The 24,032-nt window shown below is 42.5% G+C and overlaps 1 protein-coding gene across 23 annotated transcripts in view; it reads left to right on the top strand.

Moving 5' to 3' along the window:
- The window catches only part of DOCK9 (dedicator of cytokinesis 9), a 336,811-nt gene that overhangs the window by 139,641 nt on the left and 173,138 nt on the right, over positions 1–24,032 (top strand). For all 23 annotated transcript variants that reach the window (XM_043504710.1, XM_038385871.2, XM_038385827.2 and 20 more), the window contains 2 exons: positions 10,441–10,615; positions 11,852–11,919. In XM_043504710.1, coding sequence (XP_043360645.1) covers positions 10,441–10,615; positions 11,852–11,919 — 243 coding nt within the window. The remainder of the gene's footprint in view (positions 1–10,440; positions 10,616–11,851; positions 11,920–24,032) is intronic.

The raw sequence follows: 24,032 nt of genomic DNA, 5'->3' as shown, positions 1-24,032 counted from the left end.
ATTTGAGGTCACTATGCCTCAGTGGGTCACTGCTAAGAATACCAAATTCAGGACAGACACCTGAGAAACAGGTCAGACTCATCACAAAATGGTGGTTACTCTATTATTAGATTATAACCAAGCCAGTAACAAAAAGGGAGCTTCTGTCTTACAACACTGGTTAACAAGAAGCCAAAAATGCAGTCTCCTTAGGCATTTTAACTCTTGGCTCACCACCCAGACATTAGGCTTTATGATGAGTGCTTACTGAAAACCAATTTTGTCAAATACAGGATCCTTATAATCCCAATAAACCAATTCCATCAAATATAGGGTCTTTCCAATCCCACTTAGCCAGGTCAATATATAACTTAGATCTTCTTTTTTGTGGATTCCAAATGTGGATGTATGCGCGTGCCAGAGCTGGAACTGCTTGTAGTAGTGTCTGTTGATCGGCACGTGTTACATCAGCCATGTGATGTGTCCTTTGAGTTTGTGGGGATCAACACCTTATCAGTTCCCTCTTTCTGCTGCATGGCTAGAATCAGAACCCCTGTTCCTTGTGCTCGTAGCTTGCTAAGAGAGCTCTTGTCCATTCCTTCTGTAAATAGTTTTTCTAGTTGTATATAGTTGTCTAACAGTTTTTAGTCATTTTGATCTCCCCTGCTGGATTTTTTTCCACTTGTGGGGCACTCCCCCATCCTGGGAACTATGCTCCGGCAAGCCGGCTTCAAAAGGTGTGCTACGTGCTCATGCTCCTTCTCTGTGAGTGACAAGCACCAATGCTTTCTCTGTTGTCTTGGTGAAGCCCACGTTGGCGCCAGCTGCTCCATCTGCTGCTCATTCCTACCTCAAACTCGGGAAGCTAGGGAACTTCACCTCCGCAAACACCTGATGGAGGAGGTGCAGTCGGATCTGGCATTGACAGATCTGCCAGAGTGATGCCTGTCACTGATGGTGAGTGCCTTCCTGGGCCCTTCCAGTGGTATTGACACAACTGCCAAAGCTCCACCATGCACATAAGAAAAACACAAGCATAAGGGTGGCTCCCTGACAGGGACCATCTCTAAACACAGTGTTGCCATCCCAAGCTGCGCCAGGTCAGGTGAGAAGTTGCGTGTTGACTCAGCCGCTCCTCCTTCTAAGAAATCTCATATGGAGAAAAGTCCAAGGACTGCTGTGACCCGCCAGCACTGTCTCCAGTATCTGTACCGAGTTCGCCGCCTTCATCTCTGGCACTGTCAACACCTCCATGACCATCCAGACTCTCATGCCCACTCCTGCTCACGCTGGGACGCTTGTTCTCTGTGATACTTATTGCCAATCTCATGCTGCTATGTGTGGGATCCCCTCAGCACTCTGGGTCTCCAGTCACCTTGAGGCTTCCATCTCCTTTGGATGAATCTTTCCTGCTCTGGCAGCATCTTGCTCTGTACCACCTCTCACCACTGGTATTGCTGGTGTCTGAACCTCTCTTGCTCCAGGACCGCCCTGTTCTGCTTTGTCTTGCACTGGCAGCACCGACGGCCTGGCCTCTGCCAGACCCATCCTCCAATTCTGAGTGGTCTTCTGAGCCGGACCCCCCATTCTCTCCTGCACAGTCCTGTAGCCCGGACCCCCGGAACCAGCTCTACCTGCCAGCGTACGGCCCTTCCCCCAAGGCATGGTTCCATTGTCCTTGGGGGGCTGTTGATGCCCAGTGACCTATATGCCTGGCCCTACTGGCGCACTTGGTATCCTTACCAAGACTGCAGGGTACTGCCGTTGCCAAATCACCAGTCATCCCCTACTCGCACTGCTCCTTCTCCTGTCTACAATAAACCCAGGACATTGCCGCACCGCGAGTCTCTACCAGAGCCGCCTCGTCCCGAGACCAGCCCTACCCTCAATGCCTGCAAGAGCCGACTCTCCATGGTCTGCATGCACAGCGACCTCACTATTCTGTCTCTGCCACCTCCATCTTCCAACAACATCCATCCAAGCTGTCTTTTTTTGACTCTTTCCCCGAGATCCGCGAACCTCTCTCAATCCCTTCCTTGGCTCCTCAGATCGTTTTTGGGGACTGTCTTGCCCTGTTTTCCCACCACTGGGGAAACCTTGCCACTGAGCGCTGTATGCTGGACGTTTTTCACCAGGGGTACCTGATAGGGTTCCTTGTCGTCCGCCCCATGGAACCCTGGGGATCCTCCCCAGTGCAGTCGCCTCTGAGAGGAAGCAGATACCTTTCTCCAGAAGGGTGCCATAGAACACATCCCACACTGGTACCATGGCCATGGTTTCTCCTTTTCTTATTTCCTTGTCCCATAGAAGGTGTGTGTGTGTGTGTGTGTGTGTGTGTGTGTGTGTGTGTGTGTGTGTGTGTGTGTGTAGGGGAGGGTGGGGAGTGGCCACTGCCTCATTCAGGATCTCTGGTTATTGAACAAATTCATATGCAAGTTCTGCTTCTGGATGATCACACACCCCCTCATTATCCCATCCCTTTCCCATGGAGCATGGTTTGCAGCTCTCGTTATGAAGGATGTGTATTTTCATATAGATATTCACCCCACTCATCGTAAGTTCCTCCACTTCATAGTGGGACGCTCCCACTATCACTTTTGGGTCCTCCCTTTTGGGATTGCCACTCCTCCCCGTGTCTTCATGAAGGTCTTTGCAGTTGTGGCCTAAATGTGCCGTCTAGGCCATTCCATATTCACTTAGCTGGACAACTGGCACCTTGTTGCACCGTCTCTCAACTGCCTCCTTGCCACTTATCCAGACCCTCTGTGTCCTTCTCACTAACCTGGGGATCTGCATCAATGAGGACAAGTTGGTTCTCGACCCTGCCTGTACACTCATCTTCATAGGGCTCACCTGGACTCAGTCATGGCTTGCGCCTTTCTCCCATTGGGCCAATTCACCTCCTTCACTGTGCTCATTGTGCTACTACACCACCATTCATGTACACGCATCTGGCAGTTCCTCTCCCTCCTTCGCCATGTGGCGGTCTTCACCTCAGTCGTACCATGTACCCACCCTCATATGTGCTGCCTCCAGCTGTGGCTCTGGTAAGGCTACAACCTACAGTTGCACCACTTGTGCAAGCCAGTCCTGATCCCCGCCTCCATCCTGGCTTCCCTCACCTGGTGGTGCCAAGTATCAGAGCAGTAGCCGTGTTAGTCTGTATCCACAAAAACAACGAGGAGTCTGGTGGCACATTAAAGACTAGCAGATATATTTGAGCATAAGCTTTCATGGGTAAAAAAACCTACTTCTTCAGATGCATGGAGTGAATATTACAGATACAGGCATAACTATACTGGCACATGAAGAAAAGGGAGTTACCTTACAAGTGGAGAACCAGTGTTGACAAGGCCAATTCAGTCAGGGTGGATGTGGTCCACTCCCAGTAATTGATGAGGAGGTGTCAATACCAAGAGAGGGAAAAATTGCTTTTGTAGTGAGCCAACCACTCCCAGTCCCTATTCAAGCCCTGACCAGGGGTATTCTATAAACCTGGAAATCCTGGCTGTCCCATCATCTCCGGCATTGGCACTCTTACAACAGGATTATCTGGCTGTTTGGACTCTCTCCTTAGACCCTACGCTACCAGCACTCCTAGCTATCTTCGAGACATCACCGACTTCCTGAGGAAATTACAATGCATTGGTGATCTTCCTGAAAACACCAATCTGGCCACCATGGATGTAGAAGCTCTTTACACCAATATTCCACACAAGGATGGACTACAAGCTGTCAGGAACAGTATCCCTGATGAGGCCACGGCACACCTGGTGGCTGAGCTTTGTGACTTTGTCCTCACCCACAACCATTTCAGATTTGGGGACAACTTATACCTTCCCGCCCATTCCCCTGCTCCTGCAAATCCTACGCAAGGTGTGGTGGAATCACATGACAGTAATTCTCATAGCTCCTTCCTGGCCTCACCAGTATTGGTTCACCGATCTCCTCCATCTCTTCGCTTACCTCCTCATCCCCCTTCCCTGCTTCACGAATCTCTTCACACAGGTGCACAGCCACCTGCAGCACCCCACTCAACAGCCTGGTATTTAGATGGGGCTTGCTTGTAGACAGGGTGTGCTTCGCCGCCATGCACAACATCCTCATTCACAGCAGATGGCAGTCAACTAGAGCCTGCTACCAAGCTAAATGGCGACGCTTCAGCACCTGGACACGTCTCCACCTTTACTCTCTGGACTCTGTCTCCATTCCCATCCTTCTGGACTACCTCTTTCACCTTCGACAGTCTGGCCTCACCCACTCTTCTGTCTGCATCCACCTGGTGGCACTCAGTGCCTTCCTTCCCCCTGTGGATGGGTTTTCTGTCTTCGCTCATCTGACTATTCCTTGCTTCCTTTGCAGCCTTCTCAACACTCTCCCATACAAATGGAAGCCTTCCACCTTTTGGGACCTAAATCTCATCCTCTCCGCCCTTACTGAAACACCATTTGAAGCCCTCACAACCTGCTCTCTCATCCATCTCTCCATGAAGTTCTGCGGAAAAGGACCTAGGGGTGACAGTGGACGAGAAGCTGGATATGAGTCAGCAGTGTGCCCTTGTTGCCAAGAAGGCCAATGGCATTTTGGGATGTATAAGTAGGGGCATAGCGAGCAGATCGAGGGACGTGATCGTTCCCCTCTATTCGACACTGGTGAGGCCTCATCTGGAGTACTGTGTCCAGTTTTGGGCCCCACACTACAGGAAGGATGTGGATAAATTGGAAAGAGTACAACGAAGGGCAACAAAAATGATTAGGGGTCTAGAGCACATGACTTATGAGGAGAGGCTGAGGGAGCTGGGATTGTTTAGTCTGCAGAAGAGAAGAATGAGGGGGGATTTGATAGCTGCTTTCAACTACCTGAAAGGGGGTTTCAAAGAGGATGGCTCTAGACTGTTCTCAATGGTAGCAGATGACAGAACGAGGAGTAATGGTCTCAAGTTGCAATGGGGGAGGTTTAGATTGGATATTAGGAAAAACTTTTTCACTAAGAGGGTGGTGAAACACTGGAATGCGTTACCTAGGGAGGTGGTAGAATCTCCTTCCTTAGAGGTTTTTAAGGTCAGGCTTGACAAAGCCCTGGCTGGGATGATTTAACTGGGACTTGGTCCTGCTTTGAGCAGGGGGTTGGACTAGATGACCTTCTGGGGTCCCTTCCAACCCTGATATTCTATGATTCTATGAAGGTAATGTTTTTGATGGCTATCACCTCAGCACGATGGATTAGCGAGCTAGTGGTCATGATGGCTGACCCACCCTTTACTGTCTTCTGCAAGGACAAGGTCTCCCTGTGCCTTCACCCCAAATTTCTACCCAGGATGGCCTCCCTGTTCCACCTCAACCAGTATATACACCCACCGGTCTTCTACCCTAAACCGCACACCTTTCCCAGGGCATGCACATTACACTTTCTTAATGTCTGTCGGGCACTGGCCTTTTATCTCCAATGCAACCATGCCTTCCATGCCGCACCCCAGCTTTTCCTCACCATCGCAGAGTGCTGCCAAGGCCACATCCCCTGCTCATAACACCTCCAAAAGGATCTCCCACTGTATTGAGGAATACTATATTCTCTCTCACGTTTTCCCCCCTCTCCTCTGCGAGTCATGGCCCAGTCCAGGTGGGCACATGCTTCCACTTCAGCCTTCCTTGCGAGTGTTCTATGGCAGGACATTTGTAGGGTGGCCATGTGGTCCTCCGTCCATGCCTTTTCTACTCACTATACCATCGCCCCTGTGGCAGTTGGACGTACTGTTGGACTACAGACTGTGACTTCTTGATACTCTCCCATGTCTGGAATCTATATAGAGACTATCACTCGAAGAAGAGGAGGCAGTTACTTACTGTAACTGAAGGTTCTTTGAGATGGGAGGACCCTATTTGGCTTCCCATACCCACCCTCCATCGCTTGCTGACAAGAGGAACCTGGAGCTGTGTTGACTCGGTCCGCGCCACTTCCAGCAGCACTCATTGGCCGGGAGCAGCAAACCACGGCCACTGGGAGCTGTGATCAGCTGAACCTGCGGATGCAGCAGGTAAACAAACCACCCCAGCCCGGCAGGGGCTTTCCCTGCACAAGCGGCGGAACAAGTTTGGGAACCGCTGGCTTGGAGATACCAAGAGATACTGCCCCGGTATCAACTTACCTCTGGACCTATGATTACAACAGTGACTCCCTTCCTTGAGATACATCCTGAGGAAGAAACCCCCTGCTGGACATACACCCAGCAAACCTGGCAAGGGCAACCCTGGATTCCAGCCCTGTTCCCTTATGCCCCACCTGATTGGGCTTATTGGAACTCATGGTTCGCATGTTGTAACCAGCTCTACAGGTTTCGTAAGAGGACATGCCAAAAGCAACACCTGCCTCCTCGGACCCTGCTCCATAGGAGGAACTTACAGAAGAGCAAGAGCCAGCTGGGGAAAAAGAAACCCTACATTCCTACAATTCTCTTCTTGCCAGATAAGCCTCTTATGCTTTCCCCACTATCTTACGCTGATGATTTCAATGCCTTTTAAGCCTTATACTATGAATAGCAGAAACCTTACAAATTCCATTAGAGGAGCTATAAGAACCCCAACATTCCCTGTTGGACATTTTCCATACATCTCCTGTGGGCAAAATTTGCCATACCGATCAATGATGCTCTAATGGTCTTAACTTATAGAGTATGGCAAACTCCAGCTATCATGTCGCCTACACGTGACTGGGTTGACAAAAAATACTATATTCTACCCAGTGGCTCAGAGCATTTTTTTTTCCTAACCTAAGTCCTTGATTATAGAGGTCATCAACAAATGAAACATGCAACATTGGTCCCATTTGACGCCATCTGAACAGGAACTGAAATAGCTGGCTCTTCTTGGGCACAAAAGCTACTCCTCTGCCTTTTTACAGTTCAGAGTAGACAATTACCAAGTCCTGGTTGCAAAATATGATTTTACAAATTATCTAAAGTTTTAATCTTTTATTGAACACCTACCACAGGACGAGATGGAACATTTTCAAGCTCTCATAATGGAAGGCCAGACAATTGCCAAAGCATCTCTCCAATTCTCACTTGATGCTGCCAGTACAGTTGTATGTCCTATGGCTATGGCAGTAGTCATGCATCAAGCTTCTTGGCTGCAGTCCTCTGGCCTCCCCCAAAAGGCACAAAACACCAAAAGGACCTCCCTTTTAAGGAATTGTAGTCAGTGATGCCACAGCCAGGCCCCGTCATACACTTGAAGACTACTGAGTGACACTACAATCTCTGAGGATCTATACATTGTGACAAAGAGAATGTACAGTAAATGGGAGATGGCTCAGTGGTCTTGCCCAGTCCACTACCAGCCAACAAGACCAGCTGAACATCCAAGAAAAGTCCATATTCACTAGGAAAGGATCTTCTTCTACAATCACTTTCAAGTTGGCAATGTCTTCAAAACGACTGTTTTGTCATGTAGGTCAAGGGTCCTAACTATCTCTCTCTCCAGATTCTACACTGCACCATCCTCCCTCTACTGTAATGTGGATTGCCTCTCCCGTTTTCCACCTTCCATGTAGCTAATCACCTAAGACAGATTTCATCCAGTTTAGCTCCTTCCTTCCTCCCACCTTGTTCACCATCCTTCTTCAGGGACCCTTCTAATGAGGGTTTCTAGTGGTAGGAGGTACAATCTCTTCTAACAGTAGGGGTAATCAAAGCTCTTCCACCAGACTTCTTCAAGAGAGGGTTCTATTCCTAGTACTTTCTGATCCCCAAGAAAAGCTGAGGCTGCAGACCAATTTTGGACCTCAGCACTTAAAACACCTTCTTCCACTCTGTGGTTCAGAATAACTGTAGCAGTGATCATTCCATTTCTGGATCTAGGAGATTAGTTTGTCTCCCTTGACTTTCAGGATGCTTGTTTTCATATATCCATGCACCCCTCACACAGGTATTTCTTGTTTTTTCTAGTGGGCAGGTGTCAGGGTTCCCTCCCCACTCTAAATTCTAGGGTATAGATGTGGGGACCCGCATGAAAGACCTCCTAAGCTTATTTTTACCAGTGTAGGTTAAAAACTAACTCAAGGTACAAATCTCTATTTGTCCTCGGACTGAGGTATGCTGCCACGACCAAATGATTTAGACAAAGAATCAGGGAAAGGACCACTTGGAGTTCCTATTCCTACAAAATATCTTCCCCAAGCCTCCACCCCCTTTCCTGGGAGGCTTGAAAAATAAACAAGGTGAGCACAAACCAGACTTTTGGGTTTGTAGGACACTAAAAAACCCAATCAGATTCTTAAAAAACAGAACTTTATTATAAAGAAGAAAAAAAAAAGGTAAAAGAAGCACCTCCTGTAAAATTATCTTCCATCCTGATTTTACAGACAATCAGATTCAAAACACAGAGGATTTCCCTCTAGGCAAAAGTTAATTTACAAAAAACCAGGGATAAACCTTCCTCTAGCACAGGGAAAATTCACAAGCTAAAACTAAAGATAAATTAACACATTTTCTTGCTTTACTTACAATTTTTGTAATCTAGATGCTTAGTTCAAGTAGGCCTTTGGGAGATGTATTTTTCCCTGTCCTGATTCCTCGCTGACCTGGAGAGAACCAACAAAGAGAACAAAGCAAAAACCTTCCCCCACAGATTTGAAAGTCTCTTCTCCCCTTATTGGTCCTTTTGGTCAGGTGCCAACCAGGTTACCTGAGCTTCTTAACCCTTTACAGGTAAGGAGGGATTTTACGATACCCTCAGCTGTATGTTTATGTCAGCAGGGAACACCATCATTATTGCATATTACCCTTTGGCCTTTCCACACTCTCCCCTCCCCCTCAAAGGGTCTTTACTGAAGTCATCTTGGCTATCACAGCCCATCTTCTCCAGTTGGGAATAATCAAATTTCCAAACCTGGTCAGTTGGCTCCTGAAAGGTGGCTAATTTCTCAAGGTACAAATAGCAACTACCAAGGCCCTGTCCTTGTTTGACTCTTGGGCCTCTGGCTCAACGCAAAAAAGTCTGTACTCACATGCGCTCAACAGTTAGACGTCATCGGGGCCACTCTGGATTTCTCCACTGCTGGAGAATACTTACACATGGTAGGTTGCCAAATGTCCAGCCTCATTTCAGCAATACATCACAGCCTGCAAACCACAGCACAGGCTTTTTGCAACTCTTGGCCATATGGCAGCCCCTACATATGTGATACCCTTAGCAAGACTACACGTCTGATGTCTTCAAGCCTGACTAAGAACTATCTACACCCTCAACAAGCACATTCTATCCAAGCAGGTGTTGATATCTCTTTGGGGCCTCAATATTCTAAATCAAGAGTGCATGGGCGCGCACACATGCTGAAGTGGAGCACTCACAGGGACACTGCTTAAAGAAGAAGGAGGGGCACCTAATTAATATTAAGCAGCCACAGAATTTCCAATTGGCTGCACCAGAGAATCCAAAGCTGTTTTTCAGAACGCAGGTGAAGCTGGCCACAGAGTATATGAAGTCTTGGCTATAATTACAGAACAGGGTGGCTGTATTGATTGCGGAAGTGATGAAGCAGGTCTAATTCCCTAACACATTGCTTATGGAACATTACAGCCAAAAGAGAGCACTCAAAAAGTAGACTTACGACTGTAACAGATCACTTCTGTCGATCTTAACTTGCTAGTGTGTCAAGGGCTCTGATACCTAAAATGTTAGCGAGGTGGTTTCACGCTTCTGAACTTTGATCTAAAGACACTCATACAGGTGGGAACTTTTACATAAGAATTTTATTATTTAGATATTCACGCAATTTAAATAAATATCTGTAAACTGAGATTTTTAGTGTTACCTATTTGCACATTGCATTTGCTTTTAGTATGTAATCGCCAATAGGGTGATGGTAGGAAACAAAAGCATAGGTAAATTAAGTTGCTTTCAGTGTTTAGATGAGTGGTGGGCAACCTGCAGCCCACGGGCCGCATGCCACCCATCAGGGTAATCCGCTGGTGGGCCGCCAGACAGTTTTACATTTGCACGGTTGCCTGCAAGCTCCCAGTGGCCACGGTTCACCGTTTCCGGCCAATGGGAGCTGTGGGAAGCTGCAGCCAGCATGTTCCTGTGGCCCACTCTGCTTCCCCAGCTCCCATTGGCCGGGAACGACAAACCGCGGCCACTGGGAGCTGCAGGCGGCTGTGCCAATGTAAACAAACTGTCTGGCGGCCCACCAGTGGATTACCCTAGTGGGCTGCAGGTAGTCCACCACTGGTTTAGACTGTCACTATACTATAAAAATCTTTCCAAAGATGAAGTGGCAGAAAAAAGGAAGCATTATAACTTTAAAAAAGTTACACTTGTGTTGCAGTATATATATATATATTTTTAATCATAGGTGAACCCCAGAAAACATTATGCAAGACAGTTTCCTCTCCTGGTTTATAGGAAGAGGGGAGGTGAAAAAACTTGGCTAATATGAAAAGGTCTTTTTTTTTTTTTATTGTAGAACAACAAAGTGAAACGTTTTGCTTTTGAACTCAAGATGCAAGACAAGAGTAGTTACCTTCTAGCTGCAGACTGTGAACTGGAAATGGAGGAATGGATAACTATTTTAAACAAAATTCTCCAACTAAACTTTGAAGCTGCAATGCAAGAAAAAAGAAATGGAGAATCTCATGAAGGTAAGTAATATTGTTATATATTAAATAAATTTATTTGGGCAATATTGATGTAGGTAGAATCCTAAAGTAAGGATTTGTCATGCTTAGCAGCTAGTGCTGTAATCATTTCCACTTCCTGTAATACTGGAGATCACGGGCCTTATCCTGCCCTCATGAAATTAACGAGAGTTTTGCCATTTTAGCCTTGTTTACATGAGAAAGTTGCACCAGTATAGTTTATATTTATTTAATTAAAATGGTATAACTAAATCAATAATGCACTGCTGTGCATGAACTTGTTTAAGCTACTGCATTTGTAACATATTGTATCCTCACAGCACAGCCCTGTATTTACCTGTACGGGTAACCCAGGGTGCCAAGGGCTATTGCAAGGCTCTATGCATTCTTGGTAATTTTCAGAGAATTTTGGTACTTAAGGTTAAACTCCCATGATCCCTTCTGCTATATCATATAATTCAGTTGGTTCCCAGTGGACCATGCCATTTATGCATGGAGGCCTGAGTGTAGTTGTGATGATACATTTGCAATAAATGTGAGTCACAAATAGACATTTTTGGCCTCTTCAAGCAACATTTAAGCCCATGGGAGGGGGCCTATCCAGTCCAGTTGACCCAGGAACAGTGGAGTAACTAGACAGGTTGCTTCAGGTGTGAACTGGTGCAGTGTGGGATAGCAGTGGGAGGACTAACTGAATTGGTGTAGTTATATCACGATGATAGTGCCTCCACATGGATCTTGCATTGATATATCTCCCTCCAAAATAGGTAAGTCAGTTGGAAAGGAGTCTGACTTTTATGATTTAGGTAGAAAGATGAACATATAAGACAACTTATCTATGGACACACAAGTTTCTGCTGGGAAAAAAAAAGTTATACTGGTGCAAATTTCCCATGTACGCAAGCCCTTCCTTTAATTAGGCTTGAACCCTGTATGTATTGTTAGGTAAAGGATTTGGTGTCCATGTGGGAAAAGAATGTACAAACTACTCACTTTTGGAATTGCAACAATTACTTTACACCCTCCAACAAACAGGAAAAAACACAGAAGTCGTTGGATCAAAATGAGAAAGTGAGCAATGGCACACAGTTGTCTGCTCTTGATTTTTAATTGATATCAACATTTATTATTATAGATGAAGTAGTAATTACAGTCATAACCTAGTTGTTGGAAATAAAGCATTTTCCTGAAGTTATTAATGACTGTTTAATTTTAAAATTTTCTATTTTGTAATCGCAGATGATGAACAAAGCAAAATGGAAAGCTCGTTATCCAGTTTAGATAGCTACTTTCCTGAAATTGCCAAGGTAGTGTATTCCTTTAAAGCTCGTATCAGTGATTGTAATGAAATAAGTGAAATCTCATTTTTGTAATTTTGGAGGCACAAGGTTGGGCTTTTGGTCCAGAAATAATTGGTCAATTGAGTGGTCAGATATTGTCAAATGTGAAAAATGGTCAAATATTTTAAAGCACTTATTTATTAGAATAATAAAAAAAAGTGAGATTTTATTGTCTCCAGTACCCTAAGCTTTAGATAGATACTGTTGTGTTAAGTTAGATGAAGTATATGGATCCAATGAATTAAAGGTGTTAACGTGACCAGTCACTGTCCAACATTTAAACACCATTAAACAAGTTTCAAGTTTAGCATACAGAGATCTAACCTGCTTAGTACCATGGCAAACCCACTATAAAATTAATGCCAGAGGTTAGAAATTTATTGATTGAAACACACAAAAGGAAAAGAATCAAAATCGCACAAAGAGCTTTGAAACTGAAATTGATTGATTGTTGGAGAAAGATGTGGTAGGTGAAGTAATATCTTTTATTGGATCAACTTCTGTTGGTGAAGGAAACACAACTAAAACACAAGATTACAGCTAAGGTACAATACAGATTGTTTAGCATAAAGAGCTAACATATCGTAAGAGACTATTTAAGGTGAAATGAGCAGTTAATACCTCTGAAATTGCAGGACAAAGGAGAGTTAGTGGATTATAGATTGTTATAATAAACCATCAATCTAGTGTCTTTGAGTCCATGATTTTTAGTGCCTACAAAGTTATGAATTTAAGCTCCCAGGCTCATCTTTTGAAGGGGTTGTGGAGATTTCCTTTGAGGATGAGGACTGAGAGGTCAGATATGGAGTGATTGTTTTGTGGAAATGTTCACCCATGGGTGATATGGAGTTTGTCTTTTATCATTTTTCTGTGTGAGTTCATTTGAGAGAGTTATGATTCATAGAATATCAGGGTTGGAAGGGACCTCAGGAGGTCATTTAGTCCAACCCCTGCTCAAAGCAGGACCAATCTCCAACTAAATCATCCCAGCCAGGGCTTTGTCAAGCCTGACCTTATTGATTGTCTGGTTTCACCCACATTGTTGCTGTTGGGGCATTTGATGCACTGGAAGAGGTACACCACATGTGAGGCATGTGTAGGATGCATGCATTTTGAAAGGACCGTTGTGGGGGATACTAATCATCATAGCAGTGGAGATATGTCGGTAGGTTTTGCATTTGTTTATGGCAGGGTCTGGTGCCTCTTTGAGTTGGTGGGTCCTGGACTAATGGGAGCTTGCTTCTGATGATAAGCTTGGAGAGGTTGAGATGTGGTTTGAAGGCCAGAAGAGGGGATTCAGGAAATATTTTCTTTAGGATGTGATCCCCATCAAGTATGAATTGTAATTGTTTAATGAAACCCTGTATGGGTGTCATTGTGTGGTGGAAGATGAGAACCAGGAATGTGTGGTTGGAGGTCATCCTCCCACGTATTGAGGCAGGTTCTCTTGTGGTATTTGTGTGACCCCTTCCATGATGCAGTCCACTTCTCTGGGGGAGTGTCCTTGTTTTGTGAAGATGGTTTTAAATATATTAAGGTGTATAACCTGGACCTTCTCCTCAGGGCATATTTTATATCATCTGAGTGCCTGGTTGTGGACAAGAAATTGCTTGGCAAGTTTGGGGTGGTTACTGGATCTGTGAAATTGGGTGCAGTGATCAGGGGGTTTCTTGTATATAGTTGTCTGTAGAGTTCCATTGTTGAAGCTGATCATGGTGTCCCGGAAGTTGATGCTAGCGTGGGAGTGTTCTAGAGAGAGTTTGATGGGTGCATGGTGATGGTTAAAGTTGTGGTGGAAATTTGTGAGGGAGTTTAGGTCATCTGTACAGAGGACAAAAATTTTATCACTATATTTCAGGTATATAGTTGGTTTTGTAGTGCATTTGTCCAGAAATTCTTCCTTGAGGTCACCCATCAAGAGGCTGGCATATTGGGGAGCCATACTAGTACCCATGTTTGTTCCCATGGTTGGACAAAGTGTTGTTGAAGGTAAACTTATGGGTGAGGAGAAATGGATGAATTTGGCAACATGTTTGGGGTGGATAATTGTGTTTTTTTCCATTGTCTTGTGGATATTTGAGGTGCGATGCTGTCATGAGGGATGTTAGTGTGTAGGGAGGTCATTGACATCCGTGGTGGCAAGCATGGTATTCTGAGGGAGGTTATTAATGGTGTGGAGTTTCTGGAGGAAGTCGGGTGTGTTCTGGAGGAAACTGGTCCTTTGTGTAGTGAGTGGTTTGAGGATGATTTCTAGCAGTCCCGACATTCCATCAGTAAGAGTGCTGTGGTCAGATCTGATGGATCTGCCTGGGTTCCCTTGTCTATGTATATTGGGAAGCATGTAGAAGGTCATTGGGGTGGTTTCATGGGGGATGAAGTTGTAGAGTTTCTCTTGGGGTTGTTTCAGGAAGGATTTGATGATGTACTTAAATTCTTGGGTGTGGGGTCATCTTTGAGTTCTTTATAATAGGTGGTGTTGGAGAGTTGTCAGTTGGCCTTGTTGATGTAGTCATCACGGCCGAGGACCACCATGCATCCACTTTGTCTGCTGATGTAATCGTGGATATTTGGTGTAATATTATTGGGTGGTTGGATTTCAGTGACTGTATGGCAGTCCTCTCAATGTGAGAGAGATTGTGATGGATGTTATGTTTAAGGATTTCAGGCTATTTTTTTTTCCTGAAGCAATCAATGTAATGATCAAGTATGTGGTTTTGTCCATTGTGGCATGTGCAGTCAGGTGATTCTTTTTTCTTCTGATTGTCAGTGAGGATGTGGCAGTTGTGTTGGTTCTGAGAGAATTCTTTGAGGCAGAGTTGGTAAAAGAATTCTTCTAGATCTCCACGTTAGTACTGTGTCAGGTTCTTTGTTAAGCAGTAAAAATCATGGACTCAGTAAAGACACTGGATTTATGGCTCATTATGACAATCTGTAACCACTAACCCATCTTTAACCTATGACTGAAAAGGTATTAACTTCCTACTTCACCTTGAATGGTCACTTGAAATATGTGTTAACCCATTATGTTTAACAATCTGTTGCACCTTGTATTTAGCTGTGACACGCTGATTACCTTTCCCAGACCCGAGTTGGGAATGATAATCACTTTCCTGCTTTAGACAAAACAGACACAGTTGGGAGAGAAAAGATAGGATAGTAAATATGAGGGAAATGCACGTTTCGTTGGTCTTCTCAGAATATAGGATGGTTGATCAGTTATGGACAGATGCTTTGGGCTGGCAGGTTGGCCATGACAGCTGTTTCTCTAGATCACGACTCATGTCCTTGGTCAGTGACATCATGTGATTAGTCAGGTCACTCTTGTTTACTGGTCCCTTTTTACAGGCTGAGCAGAGCTGGATAGGCAGTCTCGTCTCATTGTGCTGGTGCCACGCAGTACAGTTCAAGGTCAAGTGAAAAGCCAAGAGAGGGAGGACAGGAGTAAGATGAGGAGGGCAGGGGCAGAAAGGAGCACATGTGGGACGGGAAAAGAGAGCAGGATCTCGCATGTATCGGGCTGCGTTCCTCACTTGTGCAGTAATGAAAGTCAAGCTTCCCCACTGGAGTATCAAGGTCTGGTGTCACGCCAACAGTTTTTTTTTCCCCATAGCCACGGAGATAGTAAAAAAAAAAAAAAAAAAAAAATTCTCCTCCCCAAAGTCTTTTTTTCCCTAAGGGCCCCCGAAAGGTGATAGGTGGAATAGTTCCATCCTCTCTCATTTTTTGTCCACAGTTAGGTCTAATTTCCAACACACTAATTTTTGTTCATTGATTTCTTCTCCTCTCGTTTACCAGTCATAATGTTAACACAGTCCTTGAGTGGTATCAGTTGACCCTTACTGTTTAAATTAGGTCAGGCTTTCTGTCTTCTCATATCTTTTCTTAAACAGTTTTATATAACAGATCATTTTAACAATTCATGAATCTTTATCCACTTTTCACCAGTTAGGCTAACAATTAAAATAGGCCTATTAGGCCTCAATCTTTACAACAATACTTATGCCTAATTACAAAAAACAACTGAATTATTTTAACTTAGAAAGATGTAAAACATAGTGAAATGAAGTTATAAAACATGAAAGAATAGTTATTACCATTTTAACAATGTTAGGTTAGCATTTAAATGTGAATGTTATTCAAAATTGAACAAAAGAAACGAAAAATTTAATTAAATAAAACATAGTGCTGTAAAAAAAAAAAGTCATTTTAAGTGCACTTATGCTAGTTAGGCAGAGGCCAACTCTTCAAGAAGGTTAATATCTCTTTCCCTTTTCTCTTTAATGCGGGCAGAGGTTTAATGACTGAACCGCATTCCCTTCTGAGTTAATTTCTGTATGTTTGTTTAGTCAGTTTAGACTGTAAGCTGTCTGGGGCAGAGACCCTGTCTTTTAACTTGTTTAATGTGCTTTGTAAACTGCCAGGTATATTGATGGCACGATATGCAAATAAAGATACACATACCTAAATACATATGTTTGTTCTAGAAGATTCCAGTCAGTTAAGATATTCAACTTTCCCAACAGATGGCATTATCATGTAGTAAGGTGAGGGAAAAAGACATTTAATAGGTTTGCTAACAGACGGCACCATGATTCAATCAAAAAGGTAGGCCACCACCTGTATCGGGGCATTCTTTCTGGAATATATGACAGGATTTGACCTTAATCCAATAATAGGTGGTTCGTTGACCAGTCAGTTGATATTATTTGATCAGCCAATTGACTGGCCAAGCCTACAGAGGCACAGTTCCAAAGTCTGAAGTTGAGTTGAGTTAGAAACTCACTTGAAAATTTCTTCATTTGCAGATGTTGGCATCTCTAGTATAAGCTGATTTTGAAAAATTAAAAAATATTCATTAGCTATTGCTGTTTTTCACAACTCTTTCTATCTGTCATGGAGGCTGCCTCCCTTAGCGCTTATTGTCTTGTGAAGTTCCTAATTCCACAAGTCTCTTGTCTCTGAAGAGTTTAAAAACTCTGCAGGGTAGTGAAATAAGTGTGTGGGGGAATCTTCTAAAGTATATTGTGGTGATAGAAGTTAATTTGCTAATAGCCTAACCAGGTAAGTACTTTTTTGTTTAAAGTTTTATGGACTTAAGTGTATAAGTAGTGCATACTAATGTGCTTAAATAGCTGAACTATAAAGTTGGTTTTTAAAAAAAAAAAAAAAGTTTTAGACATCAGTAAAGGTAAATGATGGCTTTCTAACTCCCAGTTCCACAGAGTTGATGGAAGCAGCAGATAGCTCAGGGGCTCTCAAAACTTAGCCGCTCTCAGGGTAGTAAGTGCTATTGAGTTCCTTCATTTTCTGCTTGTGGAAGCAAAATAGCTCCTGACTTTATATGCAGGCACATTTATCTCTTTAACATTTTAATACATTCAAATAAGTTCTGAAGCATGTTTATGCTAAAGCCAGTTAACCCAGTGCTATGCACGTAGTTTATATAAGGCTGGTAGTTGATCTCATGCTATCTGTTGGATAGTGTAGAGGCCACTGAACGCGTTATGTTCCTCCATGATGGTCTGGACAGACCCAAATTTGGTGCGTTACAGGGTAGGATGCTTGTGAGGGATAGGTGACTGACTGGGGGTGGGAGGCATGTCTTTTCATCTTGCTTTCATTGGGTCAGAGTTGAAGATGATTCATACAGGGAAGTTGGTAGGCATTTGAAGCAGATGACCATACCATGTTAGAGATGTCAACAATTGACATCTTTAACCGGGACATTGCTCTGATGAGCCTCAACTTTGAGCCTTCCCTATTCACGTTCCATGTTCTAATATGTAAGGGAATAGTGTTAATTAAAGAAGGAATTCATTATAAATCAATAGCATTTTTGTGTGGGAATTAGGTAGTAAATTCATCAGTTTTAGCTCTATTAGAACTCACTTTTAAAAACATTCTTACATTACTAAAACACTCTCGTGATATTGGACTACATTTGTTAATTCAGTCAGAATAAATTAGCAGGATAGTACTCAAAACCAGTCTTGCTGCCTTCATTTGTCTGCCTCACTTTTGTAGAGTTAAGTTGAGAATCATTTTACAGAAAGTTACTTTATACATGCAAAGCCTGAGGTAAAGCACGGCCAATAGTAGGAGAAAATAAATGTATAATTGTTCTAGTTAATAAATCTATAATTAGTTCAGTTGCGGTTTTTTAAGATACTGAAAATGAAATTGTATTCTCATTTGCAATCAACTTTCAAATACAGAATTTTCCTTTACGTAGTTCTATAGAATCAAAGGAACTAAGTTGTTAGTCTATGGAAGACAATTTAGAAAATGACTATAAAACTTGACCTTTTGATGGTACAATAAATATTTTTTCTTTCTTTTAGAATATAAAATCTTAGAGGAATGTTTAGCTCTCTAGATGACTTTGGGATTTCGCTTTTATTCAAGTTTGTTTTGCACCTGCTTACTAAACCTAATTTTAGTGCTGAAAATGCTACTTCCTGTTTCCATGAACTTTTGATGGGAGTTATTTTGACTTCTTAGTCTAATGTATTTGTTTTAGGTTTTTTTCTGGTATGTTATTTTTACTGTTTCTTTGGGCAGTGATGGTTTGTTGTTCCATGCATCCAGTCTACTTTGTGTTTCTCTCAAAATATTTTTTCCAGAAAATAACTCACTCATTCTGTCCTAGTTTAGTTCTTTCTTGCTACTTAAATGATACCCTGTAAAACTTGCTCTATTTTCTTTCTAGCATATAGATTTTTCCTACTGAGAAATATAACAGTACAAAATTCTTGTGAGTTTGTTAGGGCACTCGCTGTGTTTTGTCTGGATTACTTCTGTGCAGTCAGCTCCTCTGGGGGTCCTTGTCTTCTGTTCTCCATCTGTATCAAGTTATCTAGTGGTGTCCATCTGCTGCCAATGTATCTGATATATTGATCTCTCTATCATCCCTCTAAAGGAAGACATCCAGGGGCGTCATGTAAAACATTTGGGCTTTCTTTAGCTGCCTTTTAGACCCTAATAAGACTAGTATAGCACCAAGTCATCTGCTTCCTGCAAGTCTTCCCACCAAATGCATCCGATGAAGTGAGCTGTAGCTCACGAAAGCTTATGCTCTAATAAATTTGTTAGTCTCTAAGGTGCCACCGGTACTCCTTTTCTTTTTGTCTTTTTCTTTGTAATTGAAATATTGCTAAACAGGATGTGATGGACAGGAAGATTGAGTTAGGATACAAAAATAATGATAATGTACAATATTCTGAAATGCAAATATGCGTCTCTTGGAGTTGTGTGCCAAGCTGCATAAACTTTAAAATGTTAGGTTTACCATATTTTTGTAACAGAGGTTGTGTGCTTCAACACTTGCACATTAGAACACCTGGATTTTACCTATCTAGATGTTAGCATGCCTCTTAGAGTTAATTCCGCCTGGTCAAGATGAATAGAATTTAAAAGCTTAAATCACTATTAAATACTAATTTAAGTACTCTTCCCATTTTACTGATGGGAAAACTGAGGCACAGAGGCTAAATAATTTGCTGAAAGCCACGCTGGAAGGTTTGTGACAGAGCAGGAAATAGAACTCAGGTCTCCCAAGTCCCAAACTAGTGCCCTAACCATTGGACTTCCTCCCAAAATATATACTTTTGTGGCTTATTCCTAATTTTTGGTGTTATATGTTGTTCCTCCCAGTAGGCAAAATATGTGGAATGCCAATGATAACCACCATTCTAATTTCTGCTCAGTATGTTTCTCTTCCCCCTTTTCATTTTTTTTTCTCCACCGGATATGCTTTCCTTGTTCTCTGCATTTCTTTTTAAAATGTTCTCTGATTTTCCTGATCCTTTATTTTTTTCTTTTCTATAGAAAAAAAAAACCCCAGCAATATTTATTTTATAGGTGAAAGGGTTCTGCCTAACAATTTAAGTTTGTTTGTACAGCCTTTCCCTGAGTGTTAAGAGCATGAAGTAGAGAAAGATAAATTGGATTGGTCGCTTTTCTTCTGATTATTTTTCTCAAGATTTTTACCACAGGAGCTTGTTACAGTGGGAATAAAAAAGAGGTTCCCAAGCTACGGTCTACAGAATATATGCTGCTGGTCTGCAGAGAGGTGGCTGTTCTCATGGAACTGTCTGTTCCCTGCATTCCAACTGAGAAAAACAGAACAAAGAGGGATAAAATGGGGAGCCAAAGTAGATACTGGCGCCTTTTTTTTTTTTTTTTTTTGGTTTCCTTTCATCTCCAGAAAGGAATAAGAAGGTTTTGTCAAGGTTTGTAATGAACACTTTCTGGCCACATTTCAATGCTGGTAACTCCATCTTCATTGGCCTCAGGGTGGATAAAATTGATGATTTTTTAAATTAAATTTAAATTAAATGCAAATTTATTAAAAAAAAAAAAAAACTATTTAAAACTAAATTTAAAATTAACACTTTGTTAAGGCCTAAATTTTTTTATAATCTATTAATCTTTTAAATACAAAAATATTAAGCAGTATATGTTTGCCAACGTTTAAAGAAAGTCAAACTGTTAAACCAGCTTTTGACAGCAGTAGGCTCTTCTGCAGATGCAAAGAGACTGTTTTCTTTATTTCAGGGTATTCAAGTAGTTCACGTCAATGACTAGTTCATTCAAAGTTAATAAACCAATTTGGAGTTGAAATAGTAGGTAATTGCTTTCCTTTTACAATCTATCAATACAAACTAGGTGTGAAAGGTTGAGATCTACCAGATCTATAATTCTGAAAGACATGGTGACCACAAACAACCAGTTTCGTTAATTAACTACAGATAATATTTCCTCTGTTTAATAAATCAGTTAGTTTTCAATGCAAAACATGTTTTGCTAAACTTTCCTATAAACTTTTTTCTCATGTAGCCAGCACATTTAAGGTAGCTTTTATTTAATTAAAAAAATAGAAATGCTGTGTTTGTGTATTTTTAATTGAATTAGCATTTCCATCCAAATAAAGCTTGGCAGAAATCACAATAAAAATTAATAATAATATAGTAAATAAAAAATGCATCATTCACCATTTTCTAACATAATAAAATAAAGTGAAAATTAAGAATATGCATAAATGTAAATAATGTATACTCTTGCTCAAATAAATGGGTATAGATATACTGTGTCCTCTTGGTTAGCAGGAAATAAAAGCACCAAATGTAAGGCTATATTTTAGCTGTAAGCCAGCTTGTTTTAATCATTACCAATCATTGATAGCCAAGAAAATAACTAAAGTACAAACGCAAAGCATGATTAAAATTGATTATTTAAATCAAGGTTTCTGCTTGCTTATTTAAATCATGATTAAAGTCTGTGATTTAAATTGGTTTGATTTAAATCAATCCACCCTTTTTGGCCTGTTTGGCTGCTTTTGACACAGTTGACCATACTTCTCCACTTGAAATTGTTTCATGCCTGGGTTTTGTTGACTCCATCCTCTTCTTCTGGTTTCCCTCCTATCTCTTGGATCACTCCTTCAGAATCTGATTTTTTGGCTCATTGAAGGACATAAATCCACACTGTGTAGAGGTCAAGCATAGGAGTTTATTACGTACAGTGCTGACTGAGTGTCACCTTGCTTATTAGGCTCAGAGACACTGTCAATCAGTTGATTACAATGGAATATATGGATTTTCCGTGGTTGTGAAAGAGACTGGGTAGGCAGTCCCACACGCCCGGTTAGGTTTAGCTGTAAGACATGATAGCACAGTAGCCAATGGTCAAAAAGTTACATAATGTCTCCGCCCATGGTCTCAGTGTTAACAGATTAACATTTAGCATTTAATTAGTACTTTAATAAATATATTAGTATAGAATATATGTTGAATTCAATTTGGGGTCCATAGGAATGAAGTAGCTCCTTTGATTGTCCAAAAGATACATGTCTAGGGGTAAAAGCAAAGAAACAATGAAAGTATATGGCAATAAAGATTGTCTTTCAAGTTGCTTATTTGTGTTTTAAGGCAGGCATTTGTTCCTGGGAAAGGGAAGTGGGAAGAGGCCATATCTTATACTGACATGTTTCAACCTTTCATAAACTCAAGGTTGAATGTGTGGGAAGAACATCTCCCTACAGAAGAAACTAACACAACAGACACAGGGCTTCTTTGTTCTATTTGCAACTTTTAATAAGATTCAATTATTGCCCCCAACATCCGGCGTTTTGCTGACCAGACAGATCTTAACAAAAACAAGGTTATCTTTGGTTATTCTTCTTTCTCTTAGCTAATCACTATTTGCTAGGGCTCTGACCTCGTGGCCAAACTCTGGACTTTGGCCTGTACACAAATCCTGTACACAATACCAGGTTATTACATCAGCAATGGATTTTAACCCTTCAGTCATCATTTCCTCTTCCTCTTTTGGTGTGGATTCCTTGGATTCCATCCTAAGATCCTTTTCCTCTTGTCCCTCTAAACCCTTTTTTTGTGTGGGTAATCTCATTTGCAAACATGGTTTTGACCACCATCTTTATGATGGACTCTCAAATCTACTTGTCTATTCTGGACCTGTCTCCCTTCATCAAATATAACATTGTGGACTGCCTTTGATATCTCCGTTGTATGTCAAACTATCTACTGAAACTTAACAATCTCAGACCTGAGTTCTTGATCTTTCCCTCAGAGCTCTTCCTTATCTCCCCTTTGTCTATCAGTAGGGAAAGCATCAGAATCCTCCGTTTCATGTGAAGCCTATAACAGCGCTGTTGTTGTTATTATTATTGTAGTGCCTCGGAGCCTCAGTCATAGACCAGGACCCCATTGTGCTAGGCTCTGTACAAACACATGATAAAAAAAAACAGTCCTTACCCCCAAAGAACTTACAATCTAAGTATAAGGCAAGAGACAACAAATGGATACATACAAACAGGGGAATACAAGAAAACAATGAGACAATATTGGTCAACATGATACCCTGTGGTCTCAGAACACCAGCATTTTAGCTGTTACCAAGTTTTTTTGTAGGCATCCTGACAAAGAAAAGTTCTTCTCATGTCCATTCCATGTTTGGTGTGTGTGCTCACCACATGCACTGGTGCCAGAAGTTTTTCCTGCAGTGGTATCCATAGGGCCAGCCATAGCATCCTCTAGAGTGGCACGCATATGCATCAGTATAAGAATCTCACCTGTCTGCATCTGATAGCATGAATGCTACATGGCTAAGCCTTGAGGAACCAGCTTTCTCCAGACAAGTCCAACAGGTTATTTTGGAAAGCAGAAAACCTTGCACTAGAGCTACTTACCTGGCTAAGTGGAAGCGCTTCACTTGCTGGATGTCTGAATCTCTCGACGCAGTCATCATTGCAATCCATCCTGGAATACCTGCTTCTTCTGACAATCAGATTCCTCAAGGGACTGGAAAGATTCTTTCCACAGATCCGGGACCCAGCCCTCCCATGGGACCTCAGTCTAGTCCTGTCTAGGCTCAGCAGCCCTCCTTTTGAGCCCTTGGCATCCTGTTCACTTCTACTCCTATCGTGGAAGGTCACCTTCCTTGTAGTGATCACCTTGGCAAGACGGGTCTCCGAGATTAGGGCTGTACCCTCAGAACTCCCTTACACAGTTTTCTACAAGGACAAGGTCCAGCTGTGCCACTGGCCTTCAGACCAAAGGTGGTATTGCACTTCCACGTCAACCAGGATATCTTCCTGACAGTGTTCTTTCCAAAATAGCAAAACTCAAGAAGAGGTGCCTGCATACTCTCAATGTCAGATGGGCCTTAGCCTTCTACCTTGAGTGAACCAAGTCCCTGTGTCGGTCGTCTAGGCTTTTAATGGTGGTGGCTGACAGGATGAAAGTGATCCCAGTGTCATCCCAGAGAATTTCTTCCTGGATCACCGCCGGCCTCTGTGCCTGCTACAAACAGGCGAAGGCTTCACCTCTGCCGAGAGTAACAGCTAATTCCACAAGGGAGCAGGCATTCTTGGTGGCAAGAAGGAAGTTGGGGGAGGGGGTGGCGCATCATCGGCGGTGCTGCTTATACCGGTGCACATGCGCCATTCCAGAGGCCGCAATGGCCAACCCTATGGATACGCTGGGGGAAAAACTTCCAGCACTGGTATATGTGGCGAGCACACACACCTAGAATGGAATGAATATGAGCAACATGTTACG

The sequence above is a fragment of the Dermochelys coriacea genome, chromosome 1, assembly GCF_009764565.3.
Source record: "Dermochelys coriacea isolate rDerCor1 chromosome 1, rDerCor1.pri.v4, whole genome shotgun sequence".
Lineage (NCBI taxonomy): Eukaryota > Metazoa > Chordata > Testudines > Dermochelyidae > Dermochelys > Dermochelys coriacea.
The sequence above is the reverse complement of the archived record's forward strand: the minus strand, read 5'-3'. Positions and strand labels throughout refer to the sequence as shown.